General features: G+C 46.7%; 1 protein-coding gene across 1 annotated transcript in view; it reads right to left on the bottom strand.

The window, feature by feature from the left end:
• Positions 1–22,636, bottom strand: part of CIB4 (calcium and integrin binding family member 4) — an 89,576-nt gene extending 66,940 nt beyond the window's left edge. The window contains exons 1-3 of the mRNA XM_067006928.1: positions 22,525–22,636; positions 21,852–21,975; positions 11,483–11,568 (exon numbers count right to left, since the gene is read on the bottom strand). Coding sequence (XP_066863029.1) covers positions 11,483–11,568; positions 21,852–21,975; positions 22,525–22,636 — 322 coding nt within the window. The remainder of the gene's footprint in view (positions 1–11,482; positions 11,569–21,851; positions 21,976–22,524) is intronic.
• Positions 22,637–24,583: the final 1,947 nt, after the last annotated feature.

The raw sequence follows: 24,583 nt of genomic DNA, 5'->3' as shown, positions 1-24,583 counted from the left end.
ACTTACAAAGCCCTCCAGGGAGCTCTGCCCCTGGCTCCCTGCTCAGCCGCCCCTCCTACCACTCTCTGCCCAGATCTCTCCCCAAGGTACCCTTACACCCAGAGCCAGGAAGACCTCAGACCCTCTGCCCAATGCATGGGCCAAGCTCTCTCCTAATTCTCTACACCACGGCAAAAGACAAGTTAACAACATTGCCTGAAATCTTTGGGAGGAAAAGGGAAGTACACACCAGAAAGTATCCTATCATTGTTCTCAGAAGTGGCTCTACTGTGAGCCCACAGCCCCGAGCTAACTTCAAAGTTCTTTTCAAGCCCACTCCCCACCTCACCCACAACTGCCTCCAGGTGGCCAGGAATAAACCTCCTCCCACCATCAGGCATCTTCCAAGTATCCCTCTTCCTTGGAGTTCAGGTCTAAGCAATGACCCCACCCCCAACCCAGCTCCTGGAAGTAGTTTCTCCCTCTTACTCTCAGCTGAGATCTGCCTCCCAAGCCCTCTTGTCCTGCCCCAGAATTTGCCTCTTCTATGCATTACTGACAATAGGAATATCAAAAAAAAATACCTGGGCTTCCCTGGTGGCGCAGTGGTTGAGAGTCCGCCTGCCGATGCAGGGGAGGGACATGGGTTCGTGCCCCGGTCCGGGAAGATCCCACATGCTGCGGAGCGGCTGGGCCCGTGAGCCACGGCTTCTGAGCCTGCGCGTCCGGAGCCTGTGCTCCGCAACGGGAGAGGACACAGCAGTGAGAGGCCTGCGTACCGCAAAAAAAAAAAAAAAAAACCCTGCCAGGAGATTTTCCAAAAGTTAGAATGGTCAGGTTAAAACAGCACTTTGGGAGGGACACCAACTCCCATGTCTAGATTGGGCTGTGCCAGGCCCCGTCGGGTTTATTTGCACAATTGTTTTCTCCAGTCTAAGCTGAAGAAGTGAACACTTCTCTCCCACATTCTTCTCCATCTCAGCTTCTTATCTTGTACAAACAACTGATCCCAGAGTAACACACACCACTTTGCAAGATTACACCAGTTTCAGGCATAGGGTAGTCTGATTCCAAATTAGGAGATGGTGGTGCTCTAAATAAAACAACGTTCAGAGGCAGACTTCTACAAATCATTCAATGTATATTACTAAAGGGTATTAACATTTTAGACTAAGAAATCTCCTTTAGGACCCCATCAGTGCTTTCCCATTCTCACCAAGAATGATGGGTCATTGCTTTATATTAGCATAGCTAAAAGGGCCAACTTTTAGGGGACATTCAAAAACAAAGGAACATCTTCCATAAAGCAAATTTTAGTCTCCTTCCTAAAAGGCAGACAGCTTGCAATTCTGAAATGTCATTTTTTTCCAGTTTAAAAAAACCCAACTTATTATAAACTCATTATAAAGTAATTTTATAATTCCAGGACAAAGGATAACAAAGAGAGAGATTGGGTGAAGGCTGATTTCAAAGTTTTGCCATGGGAGCCCTACTGAGACATCCAATCAAAACAAAAAAATGATCGGATATGGGAATTTCCCAAACCTGTTCCAAACAGTGAAACATTGCATATTTGTTTTAAATTTTGTTTTAAAACATAGCTAAGCTCAAAAGCAAAAAAAGAAAATTTCTAGACACCAGAAATGAAACAGAAACCTATAGCCATAGAGGGTCAGAAGGAACAAACCCCAAAAAGAGTAGGAGAAAGCAATAGTGAAATCACCCCCAAAAGAAGCTTTAATAATGCAGAGCACTTACAAGACACTTGTGGAAAATAACTCATATTGAAGATGAGCTCACAGACAAAAATTATAAAATATATGGGTAGGTCTAATGCCAAGATAGATATTCCACTGGCCCAACAAATGGGATAATTCACACCAGAGGAACTACAGACTAACAAATGATTTGACAAGGACCTTAAGAGTTTAAAGAGATAAAGAAAGCCTATATAACAAGAGTAGAAAATTATGAAAGACAAGAGGATTTGCAATCTTTGACTATAATTGTGGGTTGTATATTTCTCATTGTCGTTCTATTTCAATTCATACATTTTGAAGATTTATGAGGTGCATATACACTTAGAATTACTATGTTCTCTAGGTGAATTAATCCCTTTATCACTATGAAATAACCTTCTTTATCCTTGGAAATAGTCTTTGCTCTGAAATCTGCTTTGAAAGATATTAATATAGCCACTCCAGCTTTTTTTTTTTGATTAGTATTAGCATGATATATCTTTATCTAACCTTTCACTTTTAACTTATTATTGGCTATATTTAAAGTGGGTTTCTTATAAATAGTATATAGTGGGATCATACTTTAAGAAAAACCCAATCTCATAATCTATGCTTTTAATTGGGGTATTTAGATTATTTACATTTAATGTGATTGTTGATATTGTTGAGCTTAAATCTACCATTTTGCTATTTGCATTCTATGTGTCCCATCTGTTCTTTGTTCTTGATTTCCTCTTTATTGAGTTACTTTATGTGTTTTATGATTCCATTTTATCATAGGTCTACTTTATTCATAGTATATTATATGATATTTATTTTATCATAGGTCTACCTCATTCTTTTTAACCCCAATATAGCATTCCATAGTATGGATGTACCACAGCTTATTTAACTACTAATAGAAATTTAAATATTTTTTCAATTTTTAAATATTACAAAAAATACTGCAGTTAACATTTTTATGCATGTCTCTTTGTGCTTTGAGTATTTCTGTAGAATCAAGTCTCAGAAGTGACATTTCTAAGTCAAAGGATATGTACTTTTTCATTTTGATGGATTCTGTCAAGTTTCCCTCCAAAAAAGCTGTATCAATTTGTTCTACCCACAAACAGCAATTCCCTACATCCTTGCCAACCCTAGGTAGAATTTTCTTTTATTATTTTTTGTCATTCTACTGGGGGAGGTTGTCAGTTATTATTGTTTTAAATTTTCATGTCTCTGGTTTTTTATAATATTAAACATATTGACATATATTTATTGGCCATTTGTACTTCTTGTGTGAATTATCTATTGTTATGGGCTGAGTTGTGTCCCCTGCCCACCTCCCACCCCCCGCAAATTCATATGTTGAAGTCCAAACCCCTAGCATCTCAGATTTGACTATATTTGGAGATAGGCCTTTAAAGCTATAATTAAGGTAAAATAAGGTCATGTGGTGGGCCGTAAATCCAATGTGACTTGTGTCCTTATAAGAAGAGGAAATTAAGACACAGAAGTGTGTGCACAGAAGAAAGACTGCGTGAGGACACAGTGAGAAGGCAGCCATCTGCAAGCAAAGGAAAGAGGTCTCAGAAGAAATCAAACCTGCCAACACCTTGATCTTGGACTTCTAGCCTCTTGAACTACGAGAAAATTAATTTCTGCTGTTTAAGCCACCCAATATGTAGTATTGTCTTATGGCAGCACTAGCAGACTATACACATATACATATATATCACCCATTATTCTCTTGGGTAGTATATCTTTCTTAATGCTTTAATGGAGTTCATTATATATATAATAACATTTTAATTATATATATATATACATACTTATATACATAATAACCTTTTGTCTAGGGTGACAACATAATTTATCATTCAACCCAAAACATCTTTGAGAATGAAAATGGGACACCAGGACAACAGATATAAACAAAAACTGTTCTGAGAAAACTAGGGTGTATGGCCATCATACTAACATCTATTATATTTGCTGCCAATTTTTTTCTCCAACTATATTAATTACTTTAAAATTTTTAATAGACTTTATTTTTAGAGCAGTTTTAGGTTTACAGAAAATTTGAGCAGAAAGTTCCCCTATTATTAACATCTTGCATTAGTGTGGTAATTGGTGACAATTTATGAATAAATATTGATACATTTAATGACTAAAGGTCATAGTTTACATTAGGGTTGATGCTCTATGTTGTACAGTGCTATGGGTTTTGACAAACACATAATGTCATGTATCCAACATTACAGTATCATACAGAAGAGTTTCACTTCCCTAAAAATGCTCTGTGCTCCATCTATTAATCCTTCCCTTCCTCCCCCAGAACATCTGGCAATCAGATTTTTTACTGTCTCTGTAATTTTGCCCTTTTCAGAATATCATATAACTGGAGTCATATAGTATGTAGCTTCTTTCAGTTAACAATATGCATTTAAGATTCCTCCATGTCCTTTTATGGCTTGATAGCTTCTTTCTTTTTATCACTGAATAATATTCTATTGTAAGGATGTACCATAGTTTGTTTATCCATTCACCTATTGAAAGATAACAAGGTTGTTTCCAGTTATTGAGTTATGAACAAAGCTGCTATAAATATTTGTGTGCAGGTTTTTGCACAAAGTCTTCAACTCATTTGGGTAAATACCTAGGATTGGGGTAGATGAATTGTACAGTAATCTATGTTTAGCTTCGCAGGAGACTACCAAACTTCCAAAATGGCTGCACCACATTGCATTCCCACCAGCAATGAATGAGAGTGTTCTGTGTCTCCACATTCTCACTAGCATTTGATGTTGTCAGTGTTTTGGATTTTAGCCATTCTAATAGATGTGTACTGGTATCTCATTGTTGTTTTAATCTGAAATTCCCTGATGACATATGATGTTAAACAACTTCTCATAAGCTTATTTGCCATCTGTATGTCTTCTCTGTTGAGGTATCTGTTCAGATTTTTTGCCCAATTTTTAATTGGGTTGGTTGTTTTCTTATTATTGAGTTTTAAGAGTTCTTGTATATTTTGGCTACAAGTCCTTTATGAAATATGTCTTTTGGAAAGATTTTCTCCTAGCCTGTGGCTTGTCTTTTCATTCTCTTAACAATGTCCTTCACAGAGCAGAAGTTTTTAATTTTAATGAAGTCTAACTTAGCAATTTTTTCCTTCAGAGATTGGCGTTGTATCTAAAAAATCATGGCCAAACCCAGGGTCACCTAGATTTTCTCCTATGTTATGTTCTAGAAAATTTATAATTTTTGTTTTACATTTAGATCTATGATATATTTTTGGTTAATTTTGTGAAGAGTGTAAGGTCTGTCTCTAGATGCCTGTTTTTGCATGAATATGTCCAATTGTTTCAGTACCATTTGTTGAAAAGACTACTCCATTGCATTGCCTTTGCTCCTTGGTCAAAGTCTATTTGACTACATTTGTATGGATCTATTTGTGGTCTCTTTAATCTGTTCCATTGATCTATTTATGCTTTCATCAGCATCATATTGTCTTAATCACTATAGCTTTACAGTAAATCCTGAAGTCATGTAATATCAGTCCTCCAACCTAGTCCTTCTGCAGTATTATGTTGGCTATTCTGGGTTTTTACCTTCCCATATACTTTTTTTTTTTTTAATGTGGACCATTTTTAAAGTCTTTATTGAATTGTTACAACATTGCTTCTAATTTCTATGTTTCGGCTCTTTGGCCCTGAGGCATGTGGAAGCCCAGCTCCCCAACCAGGGATCGAACCTGCAGTGCCCGCATTGGAAAGTGAAATCCCAACCACTGGACCACCAGGGAAGTCACTCATTCTAATATAAACTTTAGAATGAGTTTGTTGATATCCACAAAATAACTTGCTGGGATTTTGATTGTGTTTGCATTGAATCTAGAGATCAAATTGGGAAGAACCAATGTGTTAACAATTTTGAGTTTTCCTATTTATGAACATGAAATATTTCTTCATTTATTTAGATATTCTTTGATTTTTTTCATTAAAGTTTTATAGTTTTCTTCATATATATCCTACACATATTTTGGTAGATTTCTACCTAAGTTTTTCTTTCTTTCTTTCTTTCTTTCTTTCTTTCTTTCTTTCTTTCTTTCTTTCTTTCTTTCTTTCTTTCTTTCTTTCTTTCTTTATTTCTTTCTTGTGCTAATGTAAATTGTGTTGTCTTTTTATTTATTAAACTAGCTTATGTAATAACCTATTTATTTATTTTTGCGGTACACGGGCCTCTCACTGTCGTGGCCTCTCCCGTTGCGGAGCACGGGCTCCAGACGCGCAGGCTCAGCGGCCATGGCTCACGGGCCCAGCCGCTCCGCGGCATGTGGGATCTTCCCAGACCAGGGCACGAACCCGTGTCCCCTGCATCAGCAGACGTACTCTCAACCACTGCGCCACCAGGGAAGCCCTGTGTTGTCTTTTTAATGTCAAATTCTAATTATTCACTGCTGGTATATAGGAAAGTAACTAATTTTTGTATATTAACCATGTATCCTGAACCTTGCTATAATCACAATATTATTTCCAGTTTTCATTAATTCTTTGTGACCTTCTACATAGACAATCATGTTATGTGCAAACAAAGACAGTTTTATTTCTTCCTTTGCATTCCCTATATCTTATTTCCTTTTCTTGTCCTCTTGCATTAGCTAGGTCTTTCAGCACAATATTGAATAAGACTGGTGAGAGGGACATCCTTGTCTTGTTACCAGTCTTAAAGGAAAAGAGTCTAATTTGTCACCATTAAATATGTTAATGTTTATTACTTTTTAAAACATAGAAATAAATTTTAAAAACTAATTTAAAATACATCCCTATGTTTTCTAGATTTTGTTTTGCTTTAAAAGACTTTCTCTATTCTAAGGTTATAGAAATATGTCCCTATATTTTCTTTATGTTCTTCCAGTAATTGTATAGGTTTGTTTCTTACCTGCACCTCTTTAATCTATCTGAAATTTAGTTTGCAGTTGGTGTGAGGTAAGGGTCTGTTATAGATAGATACTATAGATTAGCTGGATCAACATTCATATCAATGCCCTTCTGGTATGTCTTCCTGTATTGCAGACTATCTTGAAGATAGGATTCCAGATGTAATGGAGATTCCCCCAGTTAGATGCCTTCAGAATCTGCCACAGCTCCAAGCCAATGACTGAGCATGAAGAGGAAACTAAAGTGTGGCCATTTCTCCCCACATAGAATGACTCTTCCATGGGTAATCTTGTAGTAGCCAAGACTTTCTCAAAGTTGCATCACAGTTTGAAGCTTTTTCTACCCAATCTTCTTTCCTTCTCCCTTTCATTTCACAGATGTCACAACTAAATTACAGTCTGAAGGTTTTCCCTGCTGCTCCTGCTCCTTCTTCCCTTTATCTTTTAAAAAACAAAATTATTATTTATTTATTTATTTTTGGCTGCCTTGGGTCTTCGCTGCTGCACATGGGCTTTCTCTAGTTTCAGAGAGCGGGGACTACTCTTTGTTGCAGTGCATGGACTTCATATTGCGGTGGCTTCTCTTGTTGTGGAGCATGGGCTCTAGGCGCATGGGCTTCAGTAGTTGTGGTACATGGGTTCAGTAGTTGTGGCTTGTGGGCTCTAGAGTGCAGGCTCAGTAGTTGTGGCGCACGGGCTTAGTTGCTCTGCGGCATGTGGGATCTTCCTGGGCCAGGGATTGAACCCATGTCCCCTGAGTTGGCAGGTAGATTCCCAACCACTGTGCCACCAGGGAAGTCCCCCCTTTATCTTTTACATGCAGTGTCCCAACAAATCTCCTGTCCTTCTAACTCCATCTTGGCGTCTACTTTTTAAAAGACCTAAGCAGATACATGAAGCTTTGAGTTACCTGGAGAAAAAGGCAGCACAGCTTCCATTTTACTAGGGCAAATCCTGGCAGAGGTGCTATAGTTTTGGAATAGCACGAATGGCAAAAACTTCCTACTATCTGGAAGCTTCCAGACTGTAGCAACAGCATCTCCTTCAGTGGTTGAATTCTGCACTGTGGCTTTGGAACTCATTCTGGTAAGCTCAATCTAAATCCTTTGCCTCTAACTCTCTTCATGGTTCTGGCAGCTATACATAACTTCCAAAAATTCCTTTCTGAGTAAAATAGTAGAATGAATTCTCTTATCAGAAATTAAAACCATCACCAATGTAGTATCTAATTTAATTTCTTCCAAAGTGGGGAATCTATTGTCTCAAAACCATTCTTGACTAGTCAGTCTTTTCCTAATGATTTAAAATGCCCTTCTCACATACACTAGATTTCCATGGATCTATTTCTTTACTCTGTTCCATTGTTTGGATTATCTGTTCATACATCAATATCACTCTGTATTGACCACTTTATAGTAAATGTTTATATGTTGTTCTTACTGTGTCAAAATTCGCCTGGCTCTTCTTATTCATTTTTTTCTTCTAGATGACTTTAGAATTTGCTTTTAAAATTCTATTTTTTAAAACTCTTACTAAATTTTTATTGGGATTTCACTTAATTTATAGATTAATTAGGGGAAAATTTACTTCTCTACAATATTGGATCTTCACCAGGACTCATTTGTACTAGGAACTGGCTAAATGGCTTGGGAGTGGGCTTGAAGCTTGAAGGCACAGGGCTGTACCTGCTGATTAACTTGGCCAAGAGTAGCTCATAGGTGTCTTAGAGAGAGCAAGAAAAGTTTTGCAGAATGGTGGGAAAGCAAGCCAGGCCACCTGGAGTTAAGGAGTGGCTTGATGATGATACAGAAGGATAAATAACCATCTTACATGTAAGGGGGGGGGGTACTTTAGGCCATGTACTGTGGCTGAGGGAGGGACTCTGGAATCATAAGCTCTTCCATGAGGAGGCCATCTCCATGAGCTGATGTAACTAAAAAGGCCCCCAAAGCCTGGGTGGAATCAAGATGGGACCAAAGAGGAAACAACACTGAGGACTCCAGAGAACTTGGAGCCAGGGGAGAATGGAGGAAAAGATCCTGTTTCTGGTTCCCTGGAGACCAGGATAACGGAGGGAGAGCTTGGCAGATGATATGGAAGAACAGAACAGACCGGTAAGGGAAGACAGTCTTCTTGGAGAGTCAGGAAAAGAAGAACAGCCTTGGAAGAGACTGGATGTGGGCTGGAGCAAAGTTTACAGAGTTGAGGCATCCCTATACGAGATTCACCTTCAACGGTGACCACAGGTGAGTCCTCTGTCCAATTAGCAAGATTCCCTTCATCAGTTCTTCACCTGCAGGAAGAAGTTTCCATTCCTCTCAATACCAATGGCTTGGATGTGTATTGTTATTGCTGAGTTATTGCAAGTGGAGAGTGAGGGTCCATGGGGGTTATAATCTCCTTCCTAGAACCAGAACTTCAAGCCCTGGCTGGTGGCAGAGGAAATGTCAGAGAAGGCAGGGTGCAAAACCGGCATCTGCTCAGAGCTCTCCTGCTGAAATGTTCTCCAGAGGTCTTCTGGACTGACCCAAGGTCTTCTGTAGCCATTTGGGTCCCTTTAGCCACTGCTGAGCTCCAGGATGGATCTTTTCTCTTCTATCTTTTTATTTAAAAAAAAAAAACACATCTGGATAGTACTTCGGAGTTGGCCTCCTAAAAACACTATGATTTAGGTGTAGCTATAATTACTGATGGGAAAACTGAGGCTCAGAGAGATGATCTGACTCACCAAAAGGCACAAAGTTACTCAGTGACAGAGTCATTCATTTATTCCGCAAATGTTTCCTGAGGCCCTACTGTGTGTCCAAAACTCTGGAGACCCAGCACTGAAAAAAACCTGTCCAAGTCATCAAGGAGCTCCCAGCCTAGTGGGCAGACAGGCTCATGAACAGGCAATTTTAAAGCAATATTATTGCCCTGTTGGTGGTCCAGACCTATCCAGAGGTTATGCAGAAGAAAGTCCCCAGGAAGGCCTGGCAGAGCCTTCCCAGACATAGAGGCAGCATTGGAGCTGAGACTTGAAGAATGACGAAGAATTTTCCAGGGCGAACAGTGGAGATGTTGTATTCCAGGAAGGAACAGCAGGGGCAGAGGTACCTAGCAGTGAGAGGATGCAGAGGGTTCTGGAAAACTGCAGGTTGTTCTGGATCACGGAATCACACGGTGGCAAAGGGTGTGCAAGGTGGCCCAGAGACGGAGACTGACTAGGCTTCAGGGGCATTCCTTCCACGGCCAAGGAGTGCACCAGACACTACCCTAAGCGCATACTAACTCACAGCATCTTCCCCTCATCTAGGCTGGGACCCCTCCCAGCACAGCTTACACTCCAGAGCCCCAGAGAGACCAGGCTGAGGCTGACCGTGTGGGACTTTGTCTGTGTCCTCCCTTCCCCCACTGTTCCCCCTGAGACCACACCATTCACAAATCCTCATCTCGGGGACTGCACCCAGGGACCGCCCCCAAACACCTTCTTTACTCGTTTCAGTCACTTACAGGAACTTGACACCATGCTATGTTTGTATCTGTTCGTTGTTCGTCCCCTTCCACTAGAATATAGGCTCCATGAGGGCAGGGACCTGACCTATTTTATTCCCTGTGCCCGCTCATGCCTGGAAAGGTGCTTGGCACGTGGGAGGCACCCAGAATATATCTTGCGGAATAAATGATCTCAGTGAATCCTCACAATGCCCCTGTGAGGTCAAAATGATCATCCCATTTTACAAATGAGGAAACTTGCCTAGGTGACACAGAGCACAGCACAGCCAGGCTTCCAAACTCTGCCTGTGTGACTCCAGACCAAAGCTTATACTGTAAACCCAAGCCCATGTTTGCCATTTCCAGAAACTTCCAGGCTATTTCACACCTCCTCAGTGCTTCTTTTGCAAAGAAATGTCCTGTCTCCCTACCAACCCCTCCCACATACACACACACAATTGACCAACGCAATGCCCCTTGAGCCCCTCTGGCCCCTGGACAGATTCCTCGTGGCTCTTTCTCATGTTTGTTTCCTTTTTTTCTCTTCTGTGAAATGCTTTAGGGTAAGACTTTCCCTTATTCATCTTTGCTTCCCTAGTACCAAGTGGGGCCCTGGCAGAAGGCTAGCAATCTGTGAATATTTATTAAATGAAAAGAAGGAAGAGAGGGAGGGAGGAAGGAGAGAAGAGAGAGAGGAAGGGAGGAAGGAAGGAAGCGGGGGAGGGAGGGAGAGAGGGAGGGAGGAAGGGAGGACATGAGCAGGGCCATGGGAATTACAGAGCTGGGTCCAGACTCCCACAGAGGCCCAAAGTCTGCCTGTGGGAGCCTCTGGCTCATAAATGTTTGCTGATTGACAAAATGTCACTAACTTATATCTGTAAGTCCTTCAGCATATACAGGACAGTTTCACATAACTTGGTGGTGTAGGCAGAACAAATAACATTATTTTTACATCCCTCTCCCCGGAACGAAAATATGGCAGTCTCCCTAACAGCCATCCTGTTCCCTTCATACTGGGCATCTGCCGTGCTGTCTGGGTAGGATAATCCCACCCCAGTTCGGGGGTATCAAGGCAGCTTGGTCCAGGGGACAGAGATCTAGATGGGGAATCCAGAGATCTGGGATCCTAATTCCAACTGGGCCATAACTGGTGGAGTTACCTTGGGTAGGTTCTTCCTACTCCAGGCCTCCGTTTCCTCATCTGTGACATGAGGGACCTGAACTGTCAACAGACGATCTCCAACATTCTTTCTGGCTCTAGGATCCCCATATTTCTGAGACTTTAAATTGTCTGGTGCGGGAAGGCAGCCAAGGGTAGTGGCCAGGGCCCAGGATGAGGAGCATAAATATCTGGGTTCAAATCCAGGCTTACCTCTGTGCTCAATCACCTGGTCCCTGGGGGCCTCAATGTCTTCACGGATATGATGGAAGAAAATTCCTCTTGCCCAGATTACTCTCCTGGTGAATAAAGGGATAAAACATGATAAGGGTGAAGAAAAGATAAAACATTTACCTTTGCCGATCATTTGTATTTGCTCCAATCCAGGCATGGTGGTAAGAACTTGACAGACTACCTGATTCACTCTTTAGTCCTGTAGGTGAGAATTGTCCCCAGGGATGATCTGGGAAATGCTAACAACTGGCCCTCTGGGGAGCAAAGGTCTGACCTGCAGGTTTGCTCATTTCTTTGGTGTAAATACTCTGCTGTGGGGCCCTTTTCAAGCGAACCAGCTTCACGTGACTGAATGAGAAATTGAAAAGAAATACACACAATCGGCTTTTGGGAGCTAGAACGAGCCAGCTCCATGCATCTCTGATGACATCCGCTTTATTTATGAGAAAACTGAGCTTTGGCAACATGCCCCAGTTCACACGGTCAATACTAGCAGGGGGTGGGATTGGAACCTGGGCTTGACTGCCTGCATACTCACTGCCCCTTCCCAGGCGCCACACCAGTGCTCTGCGCAGCTACGGGATCTGTCGGTGCTCAAGGAAAGAGGCTGGACGTAGGATTAGGAGGTGTCAGTTTGTAGCCTAGCTCAACCACTTTCTAGCTGTGAGACCTGGCAGTACTTAGCTTCTCTTAACCTAAGGCCTCAGTCTCCTCATGTGTTAAATGGAAGCAAATGCACTGTGCACACCTTTTCTCTGTGGCTCGGACGAACGCTGCTGTGCTTTGTGACAGAACAGCTCAGTCTCAAAACAGAAGCAACCAGCCCCGCAAGGGAGCCAACAGGGAGTTGCTGCTCATCCAGGGAGCCTATCTGCTCTGAGGACTCTGCTTCCTGCAGACTTGGGGCTCCCATCCTCCTCCTTTGGCTTGAGGGTCTGTAGCCAAAGGCAGGTGGAAGCATCCTCCATCCTCGGCGGGCTCCTGCTTGAGTCCTACCGGGCTCTGCTCCCTCAGCCTCCGAACTACTAACATGCCAGTCCCAGGCCCTCTCCCTTCTGCCTCTCCTCAGAGCTTAGACTGGGCAGAAACCAGAACCCTTCCCAGAGCTGCTGGAATCTTGCGCCTCATAAATCAGGATGCATCCTGAGCTGTGGGACCAAAGGAACACTCTGGAAAAGTGAGTGACTCCCCTGGTGATCATTTCCAAACATCATCCCACACCCCACTGAGCCCAGACCCCTTCCCGGGGTCAAGCTGCCTTCCAACACCACCCCTCACTAAAGATATTGGGGCTCACACCTCCCTCTCTTAGTACCCAAGCAGCACGGGGTAGAAAGAGATCTGAGGCGGGGCTCAGGCTCCTGGAAACCATGCCCTGCTCTGTGGCATGACCCAGAAGGGAGGTGAGCTGACCTCTCAGAACCTGCCCTCACCTGGCCTGGCTGCCTTGGAAGGAGGGAGCAGTCTATGATCCCCTTTGTAAGAGGGAGACATTGTACTCTGTGCAGACCGAGCTGATGCCCAAATCATGTGCATTCGCGCACACACGCACACACACACACACACACACACGTGTGTGTGTGTACGCACTCCCATGTATCCCAACCCTGGAGCATCCTTGAATTTCAGAGATGCACGTTGTGATATGGACTCAGGTGGCGCAAGAGGCAAGAAAGAGATTTCTGGGTGACCCGAATCACTGGGAGTACGTATAAGGAATCAGAGGGAGAAAACACAGGCTGGAGGGAACAAAACATAGGAGAAGGGATTTCCGGAGTGGAAGGGGTCCTGAAACTGACCTGGGGTAGGGAGGGGGTGCGGTGCTGGCAGCTTCCCTGGAGTAAGTCACTGGAAGCACCAGCATCTGGGACTTCAGAGAGGGCAGGTGTGCCCTGGTGCTGAGGGGCTGACTTAGGATCTGAGAAAGAGACCATTCCTTCTGAGCGACTAGGGTAGCTCAGCTCTGGCCTTAGACAGAAGGATGGAGGGAAGGAGGCGAATGGTAGGCCAGGATGAGGACGGGAAACCCTCTCCAATGGGCTGGTACAAGCAGCCAGGCAGAGTGACTCGTTGTCTGGGCCAAGTTTGTCCTTGCTCTGGCTTGTCTGCGGTGTCCTTCTAATACTTTCCTTTAAGTAATTGCCTGAAGGGTGGGCTGGGCAGAGACAGGCTAGGGATGCGCAGAGTTCAGAAGCAGTGGTGTCCTTGGGTGGAAAGGTGTCACATTTTCTTGGCATCCAAGGGAGAGGTAAAAGGTACTGAGAGGGATTTTCTCTCTGTGGGAACCTGAGCTAAGAAGAGGTAATTCAAGGGAGGGTGTCCAGTAGACCAAGTTGCATTGACTGAGGGACCTCCCGGGTGGCATGATCCTGGTGAATTAACCATTATCCCAGACCAGGCCTTGTCAGCCTCTCAGAACTAATCCAACCCATAGACTCAACTTGCCAATCAAAATCCCAAGAGTCAGGAACCTGCAGGTCAGCCTCGGCCAATGTGTTCGACCGTAATGTGGGCTCTGAATCCCCTCACCTGCGCTCGGCTGCCCCAGCTTGGCCCTGGACCCCTAGACAGCTGAGGCTATGGGCGTGGGATGTGTGCAAAGGCTGAGGGCCACTGCATCCTGGCCACGGTGCTGCCCAACGACCTTCCCAGGCCATCCTAGAGCATGGGGCCTGGTCCCAGGAGTGTTTCCAGATTCAGGGCCTCTCCCCCAAATGCTGTTGGACAAGCGCTGCCCCCCTGGCTCCGGACTCCTCTTGGCCTCTCCTGGGTCCATCATCCCTACCCCTTTGGCCCCCACCTTTGAGTGGAGTGAGTCCATTTCATTACACTCACCCAGAGCCTGACCCCCAGGGATCACCTGCAAGCCTCAGTGGGCGCTGAGAGCGCTGGCAAAGCTGGCGATCCCACAGCTCCCGACAATGGCTCGGCTGACTTCCTTAAGCTCAGACAGTGAGCTTCAGGCTGAGGGAAGCTTCCGAGAGGTGCCCCCAGATCCTGCCCCTGAAAGGGGCCTTGGCCTCTCCCAAGGGAGATGTGGAATCTCTGAGAGAATGTAGGCCTCCGCCAGTGGAATGTCAGGGCTCATGAGGACCCTGCAGACCTCCCCGCGCAACCCACACACCACACACATCAGGACCCTGCGCCCTGGACTAGGTCACAGAGATGGGTTCAGCGAAGACTGGGGCCAAACCTGGGCTTCCTGCTGTTCCTTCTTCCTATTACAGCTCACGCTACCACTCCCCAGCCCCTGCTCCGATATTAATACACAGGAAGCCTTCCTGGGCCTGGGTGAGGACCCCCGCCCCTCCCCACTCCCCAGGGTGAGCATTGGTGGGGGGCAGGGTGAACTCTGGCCAGGGCAGGAAAAGTGCTGTCTAAACACGCAGTGGGGCCTGTGTGTCTGGCTCGCTGGCTGTCACCCGGGCCAGGTGGGCCTCTGACACACAGCAGGAATTTTCCATTCGCGCATCCTCTGGCTGGTTGGGATCCAAGGCATTTTTCAGCCTTTGTTTTTTCATTGCCCTTGTCTCCCCTGCCCCATGAAGATGCACCCTGTGGTCCAGAACATGAGTCCCTAAACTCTCAGGAAGGCTTCAGTGAGACTCACCCAGGAGCCATCTGTCAGTGCCTAAAATCTAGAATTATCAAATGCAGGAGCAGGAAAAGTGCTTTGTAAAAATCTACATGGATGATGAAATTAAAGTTCTGAAATGAGGGTGACCTGGCCAAGATCACTCCACCATTAAGTGGTGCGACCAAGATCAAACACAGGTTTGTCTAACCCTGACGCTATTATATTTCCAATTCCCAGTTTCCCAAGGTTAAGAGCCAAGGTCAGAGAGAGACACTCTAAGCCACGTGAGTGAGCTCCAAATGTGAAGCTGCATGCAAGAGCGGAGCCATCCGTATGGGAAAACTGCCGGATCACAGAAGCCTCCAGAATGGACAGCTGAGTTGCCAAGGACACTTGCTTCCCCATGCTCCTTTTCCCAGCCTGCAGCAGCTCCAAAAGCTCCTTCCCAAAGGTAAGGCCAGTGGGCAGAGGCCCCACCCTTCTAGGGCCTGTGACCCCATCCAGCATCGCGGTGATGAGGGTATTTCCTGGGTTGGGGCAGACTTGGCCTTGAGTCCAGGGCATTCCCTGGGCCTTGACGTAGTGGACGTGTGAGGAATACAGACTGGGAGGCTGGGCCCACATATTGGAGACCAGCCGTTCTTGAGCCTGAATCTTTTTTTTTTTTTTTTAATATTTTTTATTTATTTGGCTGCACCAGGTCTTAGCTGCAGCATGCAGAATCTAGTTCCCTGACCAGGGATGGAACCTAGGCCCCCTGCTTTGGGAGCACGGAGTCTTAACCACTGGACCACCAGGGAAGTCCCGAGCCTGAATCTTGTGGGATCTTTGTCAAACAGTGCAGGGGCTCCAGTGGGCTGCCACAGGCAGAGATGTATCCCCAGGGCAGTGTGCCTGGTGGTTAGAGCAATACCTTTGCCTGCAGGGCAGGTTCACAGCCAAGGGGAAAAGACTGACTCTTCACGTTGAATGGCATTCTGCAGACCCCTTCCTGGGACCCTGGGGATGTTTCCTAAGTCACAACTAACACCCCAGAGAGTGGGTCCTCACAAAGCTGCACCTCAAGGAGCCTCAGCCTTGTCCAGGGAGCTTGACAGATGGGAAGGAGGTGACAGGGAGATCTGGAGTGCCATTTGGCCTGTGCAACCTCCTACCTCCATGAAACATGAAGAAAGAGGGCCCCAGTTATAAACTTAGCATTTCCCGAAGACGTTCTGCGAAATAAAGCCAAAGAGAGTTAGAGGAAAAAAAAAAAAATGTCTCCGTGGTCAAATAAGCTTGGGGAACCGGGTTAAATCAATCTTGCTTCCTCAGATATATTACACATTTCCTACACATCTCCTAGAGCAGTAGTTCTCAGCCAGGGGCAAATTCACCCCCAGCGCACATGTGGCAATGTACTGAGACGTTTTTAGCTTTCACAACTGGAGGGGTGCTACTGGCACGTGGTGGATAGAGGCCTGGATGCTAAACATCCCACAATGCCCAGGATAGCCCACCACAAAGAAGTGCCTGGTCCATATGTCAACAGTACTAAGACAGGCAGACCCTGTGCTAGAGCACGGCACACTCCCAGGGCAGGTGTCCAGGGTCCACAGTGCAGAGAACTGTGTTTGTCGTTTGGGGCCAATCAGCACCTGCCCCCCTTTCCTATGTTTAAGGGTCTCCCCTGTCTGCTGAAGCAGAGGCTGCCTCCCAGTACAGAAGCTGACAGTGAAATGTGAAATTCACATTGTCCCCGCCTCTCTTGAGCTAGGGCGTGGGCACATGACCTCACTCCACCCCTAGACCGTGATGCGAGGAAGCCCAGAATATGCAGGTTCTACTCTGATGAAGGTGGTGGCAGCAGCCACAATCTGTTTTCAGAGGCTTCCGTGGTGGCAGCTCTAGAAGTGGCTTCCAGTGCTGGTGGAGCCAGTGGCACAAGTATAAAGCACACGTTCCGTGGCAGCAGCAGTGGGGCTTCCTGGGGCCAGTCATACAATATGGCTTTGGGCATTGTCCCTGGCTGCTCTGGCCTTGGTTTTCTGACCCTGCAGGAGATTCTGTGAGCTGCCAAAGATCCTGAGAATAAATCCCTTTTAAGCTTAAATTAGCAGAGTTGCCTTCTGATGCTAGCAAACAAGAACTAACGCTGAGTGATGCTTAGAATTTCCCAGACGCATCGGAGCACAGGATTTTTTCTTTTGCAAAACATCTCAGGACACCATTGTTCTCTAGGCATCCTTTGAGGAACCAAAATGACAAAATGGCCAAACTGACAGTCGAGTAGGGGTTCACATAACCTCTGCTCTCGCCGGAACCAGACCGCTGCTGTGGCCCACCCCTACCCAAGGCTACTGAGGACGCCCAGCGCCTCTCTCCCGGTCCTCGATGAGTCAGGGCTAGCACACATCTACCCTCCTCCCCCGTGACAACGAGAGTTGAGAATAACCACAGCTGGCTGCAGCCTTAAGAACCAGAACATAATCAAGGTTTGGAAATGATTGGGCTTGTCAGAAGGTGGAAGGAACTGAAATATGGATACGAAAAGTGTTGCTTGATTGGGCTGGTGGTATGTTTAAAAAGGAACTTGAGGTTTTGAGAGTATGTGGCATCGGGAGGGAAAAGAGGGGACCTTTAGGGGAGGTCAGAGTGAGTGAAGAGTGAAGCTATTTTAGGGAATGTTCTGCCTGGACTTCATGGTGCTGAGCAGGGCTTCAGGTGTGTTTAAAGAGAGCAATTTTAGACTCATTTAGACTCATTCATTTACTATGGAATTCAGACACTGAGCAGGTGCTGGGGAGACAGTGCGGAACCAAAGAGACACACCGACCTGCCCCTGCCCTCCTGGGGTTTACGGTCCAGTGGGAGAGACAGACATCAAATGCTTGAGGTACAGCTGGTCTTTTCATTATGATGGTGTTTTGTCATCGGGGAGGAGAGGACCAGGGCATGAGGGACCTAACCTCCCTGGGGTCAAGGAGGACTTCCTGGGGAAGGGACTGTCAGAGGAGCAGGTGTGCGCCAGCTAGACACAGGGGTGAGCCGGGCAGAGGTAGGGTTCATGAGGAGGCCAAGATGAAAGGAGCATGACAAATTGGGGACCTGAAAGAAGGATCCAAAAGCCCAGAGGGGCAGGGTAAGTGGACTGCCAGGCCAGGCTGGAGAAGTAGGGGATGCGGAACCGCAAGAGCCCCCTGCAGGCCACACCGAGGGGCCAGGTCTTCATCCCCGAAGTGATGGGAAACATTCAAGAGTTCATACTGGAGCCGTGTGACACAGGCTGAGGGGAACCTGAAACTAGAAAAAAAAAAATGACGTGGCTTCTCCATCGGCCGAGGTTGGTGAAGGGAACCGGGCCTCAGATAGGGATGAGCCTCCAGGTGAACTAAAAAGAGGAGGTGAAAGGGGAAAGAACAGACTTTGGGGAGCACCTATGGTGTGCTCCGATCATGTACTGGGTGTTTTACATGTGACTTTACATTTAGAGCAGAGCTGAAATAACCATAAAAGCAGCCCTGGTCCCACACAGAACTGGAATGTATGCTCTCCCTCCCCCCTCCCTCCCCCTGCATGCTGTTCAGGCCTGAAGACTGTCAGAAAAGTTCTGGGAGAAGCAGGCAGGGTCCTTGAGAAGCAAGGCGGCCAACCTACACTGCTGGGCAGTGCCAGAAAGTGGGGGTGGGGGGAAGGAGTCTTAGAAACCCGGCTGGTCCAGCCACCCCTTTTATAGATGACAAAACTGAGGTCCAGGGGTCAGCAGCAGAGCTGAAAATAAAGCGCAGATCTTCGGCTCCTCTACCAATGCTCTCTCCGCTGTTCCAGGTGTGGGTATGTGCGTGTGCACGTACCCGCACGTCACACACATATGCCTGTGTGCATGTGTGGCTGAGACGAGGCCATCCGTCCATAATCCAGGCTGGCCACGATGTCGGCATGAATTAAGATGTTTATAGAAATGAAAAAAAAAAATGCTTAGAAGTTAATCTCTACATGGAGGGGAGTGTCCAATTTCAGAAGGTTAATGTCTTGATTTTTTTTTAATCCCTTTTCTATGTTTTCAAAGAGGATTTGGTGTTCTCAGACCCAGCTGGGAGCTTGAGAAAAAAGAGCAGTGTTTCTCTGCCTTTCCCTGCAGCTCTGGGCCTCTCTTACTGGACCTGGGGACGGGGGAGCTTGGATCCTGACCTTGGCTCAGGCCAGCCGCATGCCTCATTTTCCCTCTCTGTACAGGAGCATCAGGCTTTCGCTTTCTGCATCCCTCCCCCGATGTGGTGGAGAAGGTTGGTCCAGCCTGAGAGCGAAAGGGCTCAGACACAGGAGATGAGAAACAGGACTTACAGCTGAAGATGTTCAGGGGACCTGACCTGGCAGCCGGGGAGACTCACAGGCCCTGAGGGAGACTGGAGGTGTGTGAGGAGAGAGGAGGTAGGTGCAGAGACTGTGGTGTGTCCGACAACCCAGGGGTCCCACCTCCCCCACTTACCATCTGGGTGGACCTTGGAGCCATCCTTCCTCCTTGGAAAAATGGAAACGACAGTGGGACCACACATGCACTGGATGTTCTCTTAAAGCTGAGTTTTGGGGCAAAGAGGACAACATATTTCTGGGTTCACCATTGGTGGGTGGACAGAAGCCTTGGTGTGGCCATCTGTATGCCCCAGTCAAACCCTTGGAGATCAGCCACCTCCAGGAATCCTAGTCCATCAGACCCTGAAGCTCCCTGGTCCCAAACTTCCAGGAGAGAACACCCCTCTGCAGACGGCTGGGCCTCACAGGGTAGCAGGTGTGCTGGAGCCCCACCCAGGGCTAATTGGGTTCTCAACAATTTTGACTACAATAAAAAGCAAGTTCCAGTTCCTCCAGAGTCCCAAGGTCAACACAAATACCTCTGCTCAAGTCTGGTACCCTGGCCATTGCCTGGAACCCCATTATTTCTTTGCTAGTCAGAGATCTTTCTCACTAGGAAACTCAGCAATGGGTTTAGAACTCAATCAAGAACCAAGTACCATCATCACGTTGCATGCCCTTGACCCTTCCCTTCCCTCGGCCTCTGTTTCCTTGCTTGTAGAGTGGGAATTTCGACCAGATGACTTCCACCACAACTCCACACAACACACACACACACACACACACACACACACACACACACACACACACACACACACACAAATTTCCTGTGACACTCATTTCAAGATTCTAAATTTCTCCTGAATCTCTGCTGAGTGTCTTGCCTGCCTCTAATCAGCTCAGTCCATCCACAGCCCACACAACCCAAGCTAGACCAGGAAGCCTTTTTTCCTGACCAGATCACCTAAGCCTCAGGGCTGGCTTCTTCCCTAAGCTATGGTGCAGGGTGGGTTTTCCCCAGCTCTTACCTGGGAAGTAGGGAACAGAGAGAAAGGAAAGAAGCACTGAGACATGCCAGTCCTGACTTAAGGACTGGTACTTCCCCTCTCACCTAATCCTGCCAACGCATTTTAAGAAGGTGGGTTACACAGCTGGGCAGAGAAGGACCCACCCAGGGATGCTGACCCCGGAACCTGTGCTCTTTCCTCTGCATCACGACTACATCCTTAGATCCACTCCGTTGAAACAGGGTAGAGTTCTCTGGCCAGGAGTTCTGTCCTGACTCAATTCATCAATCCTTATTAAGAGACCAGAGGGTTTGTTTGACAAGGTATTAGGGGGGCAGAAATGGTCCACAGAGCCTATGGGGTGACTCCCTTCTGGCCTCTGGACTGGGGCTCAGTCCCTCCCCCAGGACCGTGTCAGGCCATCATCAGACACCCCTGGGCCTCTGGCAGCAGTTTTCCCGTTTGTCCTTTTGGATCCAGCAAGTTACAGCTCATTCCTTTGGCCACATTGTTCCCTAACAACATCACTTTTTCCATCTCCCTGACGGCTCAGTGCCCTTCTGCCTGAGCACTGCCTTCCAGCTGATCTCCATCTCCCCGATGTGCTGTGGATTCCGTGGATCACTGGACTGTACCATCTCTGGGTCATCTGACATCCACGCAGCACAGAGCCCAGGTACCCTCCTGTGCCTTCCCATGGTGACCCAGCACCAGGACCAACCCCTGTCCACGTGGTTGGATGGTCCATCCCCTTCAGACTACTCGGTGTGCTAGAGACACTGCCGTTCTCCCATACACCTAGCTCAAAGACTCAAAGGTATCCTGCAATCTATGCACAGCTGTGGAGACCCTTCTGAGTCCTTGCCTGGGCTGGATGCTGGGGCACCATGCTAGGGCAGGCCATGGACAACTTGGCCTCCTCTTTCCTCTCCACCTCGGACCAGTCACTGAGTCCAGCTTGTTCATGACAGTCCTGTCTCCTAGTCCCTTTGCAAGCTGGAGTCACTTGGCCTCACCCTCAGTTCTGCCCTGTTTCCTAGTCAAAGTCAAGCATCTGTCCTGTCTGGGACAAGCCCAGGTGCTGCATCCTAGCCCTTCCTATAGCCTTCCTCTCTGAGCTGGTCATTCATTCACACAACCAGTATTTTTTAAGCTCTAGCTATGTGCCAGGTTCTGTGTGGATAGCACCTTTTGTTCTATTCCCCTATTGCAGCTTGGCTCTGCCCTCAATCATTTTCTAGCGAGGGAGTGTGGCAGAAAAGTGAAAGCACAGACTTTGGAGTCAAACTGATCTGGGTTGAATATTGTAACTGTCATCTATTTACCTGTAAGAGCTTAGCCCATTTGCTTCGCTGTGAGCCTCAGTTGTCTCATCTGTAAAGTGGGAATGCTGCCATTCCAAAGGCAGCACTAAGTGTAATCATATTTGTACCTGGCACAATGTGCGTTTCTGGCAGAAGGGCAAGAAGGAGCCTGGGGTCTTCCCTGGTGGCGCAGTGGTTGAGAATCCGCCTGACGATGCAGGGGACACGGGTTCGAGCCCTGGTCCGGGAAGATCCCACATGCCGCGGAGCCGCTAGGCCCGTGAGCCATGGCCGCTGGGCCTGCGCGTCCGGAGCCTGTGCTCCGCAACGGGAGAGGTCACAGCAGTGAGAGGCCCGCGTACCGCAAAAAAAAAAAAAAAAGAAGGAGCCTGGAACATTTGGAGGGACTGTGAAGATTACAGAATGGCTGGTGCAAAGAGCCCTAAGCGGAGCAAGGGGGATGAGGCTAGAGAGACAGACTGGGCAGATCCCACAAGACAGGAGCTCAGGCCGAGGGACACGGGCTTGGCTCTGAGGGCCGTGGTCTCTTTGGAATAGCCCTGCCCGAGCACCTTTCACGTTCTCCCACTGCCTCTATCCAGCCGTGCAGATTTCTTCTGCTGGCACTCCAGGCTTTCCAATAACCTCCCAGTATAGCCCTCCCTCCCACCACTCTCAGAATAGTATGGGGAATAAAGTGGCTTCTTCCTCATACCCTCTCTTCTGGCAAGTGACTAATGTGGGGTGCTGATGAGCAGGGCAATCCGGCCCTGCTTGGTGCCCCCTCCCCCTGTAACTCACCTCCCTCCTCTTTCCTGCCAGTATGATCCAGGGAGAATGGGCTCTCCTCAAGCCCAGCATCTGAATCAAGGTTGCTTCTCCTGCCCCCAACGAATGCCCAAAGGCTATGCATGGCCCAGCAAGGCCACTGGTTGCCAATCAGTGCCAGGACTCCTCTTTGAGGACAGACCAAGGCTTTGGTCTGATTACATGGGCACCAGCCATCTGAGATCACCAAGGCCAGGGAAAGCTGGCAGTCAGGTGGCCCCCACGCTCTGCTCCAGCAAGGCCACCCCGCTCTGAAAGCTACAGTCATGAAAATCAAAAGAGAGAAGGGCTGGATTAGAGAGGGAGACCTGGGTCCCAGCTGGTGATAATAAGAACACTCTTTTTTTTCTTTTTTTAAAAATGTAACTGACATGTAATAACGTATTACATATAATGATTTTATATGTGTACATATTACTAAATAAGTTTTGTTGACACCCATCACCATACATAGTTATATTTTTTTTCCTTGTTATGAGAACTTTTAATATCTACTCTCTTAACAACTTTCAAATATACAGTAGAGTGTTGTTAACTATAGTCCCATGATGTGCATTAGACCCCCAGGACTCGCAACAGGAAGTTTGTACCCTCTGACCACTTCACGCATTTCACCCACCCACCCCCACCCCCTGCCTTGGACAACCACCAATCTGTTCTCTGTATCTATGAGTTCCGTTTTTGTAAGATTCTACATATAAGTGAGGTCATACGGTATTTGTCTTTCACTGTCTGGCTTATTTCACTTAGCATAATGCTCTCAAGGTCTGTCCACGTTGCCACAAATGGCAGGGTTTCCTTCTTTTTTATATCTGAATAATATTCCATTGTATATATACCACGTTTTCTTTATCCCTTTATCCATCGATGGATGCTTAGTTGGGTTCCAAATTTTGGCTATTGTAAATAATGCTGCAGTGAATATGGGTGTGCAGATACTCTTTTGAGACAGTGATTCTATTTCCTCCAGATTAGTACCCAGAAGTGGAATTGCTGGATCCTGTGGCAGTTCTATTTTAATGTTTTTGAGGAGGTTCCATACAGTTTTCCAGAGTGGCTGCACCAATTTACATTCCTGCCAGCAGTGCACAAGAGTTCCCTTTTCTCTACATCCTCACCAACGCTTATTATCTCTTGTCTTTTTTTTTTTTTGTGGTACACGGGCCTCTCACTGTTGTGGCCTCTCCCATTGAGGAGCTCAGGCTCCGGACGCGCAGGCTCAGCGGCCATGGCTCACGGGCCCAGCCGCTCCGCGGTATGTGGGATCTTCCTGCACCGGGCACGAACCCGTGTTCCCTGCATCGGCAGGCGGATTCTCAACCACTGCGCCGCCAGGGAAGCCCTCTCTTGTCTTTTTGATAATAGTCGTTCTAACAGGTGTGAGGTGATAGGTCATTGTGGGTTTGATTTGCATTTCCCTGGTGATTAGTGATGTTGAGCATCTTTTCATGTACCTGTTGACCCTTTGTATGTCTTCTTTGGAATGATGTCTATTTACATCCTCTGCCTATATTTTAATTAAATGGTTTGGTCTTTTTTATTGGGTTGTATGAGTTCTTTATCTATTTTGAGCATTGACCCCTTATCAGATATATGATTTGCAAATATCTTCTCTGGTTTTGTAGGTGGCCTTTTCATTTTATTGATGGTTTCCTTTGTTGTACAGAAGCTTTTAAATAGTTTACATTCTCACCTTTTGATAGAATTAATTAATTAGTCTCAGTTTCACATTCATCATCTCACTTGGAATCCTTCAACCACTGTGTGAGGAAGGCTACGTGGAGATGGCTCTCATCCTTCTATGCTGTACAGGAGGAAGCTGAGGCTCACAGAGGGGCCGTGGCTTGCCCAGCTCTCACAGCTGGTTGCTGCTGAGGTCTGCTGGCTTCTGGTCTCCTCCACTAGGCTGCCCACATGGTGAGTTTGGGTCACGTCATTTGCTTAGTATCAACCCAGAATCTTAGAATTTCAGTGCTGGGAGGGACTGATGTTTAAATTCCTCTTCAGTTGTCTTGGAGAAGGTGTGGAGAAA

The sequence above is a fragment of the Kogia breviceps genome, chromosome 11 (genome assembly GCF_026419965.1).
Source record: "Kogia breviceps isolate mKogBre1 chromosome 11, mKogBre1 haplotype 1, whole genome shotgun sequence".
Taxonomy (NCBI): domain Eukaryota; kingdom Metazoa; phylum Chordata; class Mammalia; order Artiodactyla; family Physeteridae; genus Kogia; species Kogia breviceps.
The sequence above is the reverse complement of the archived record's forward strand: the minus strand, read 5'-3'. Positions and strand labels throughout refer to the sequence as shown.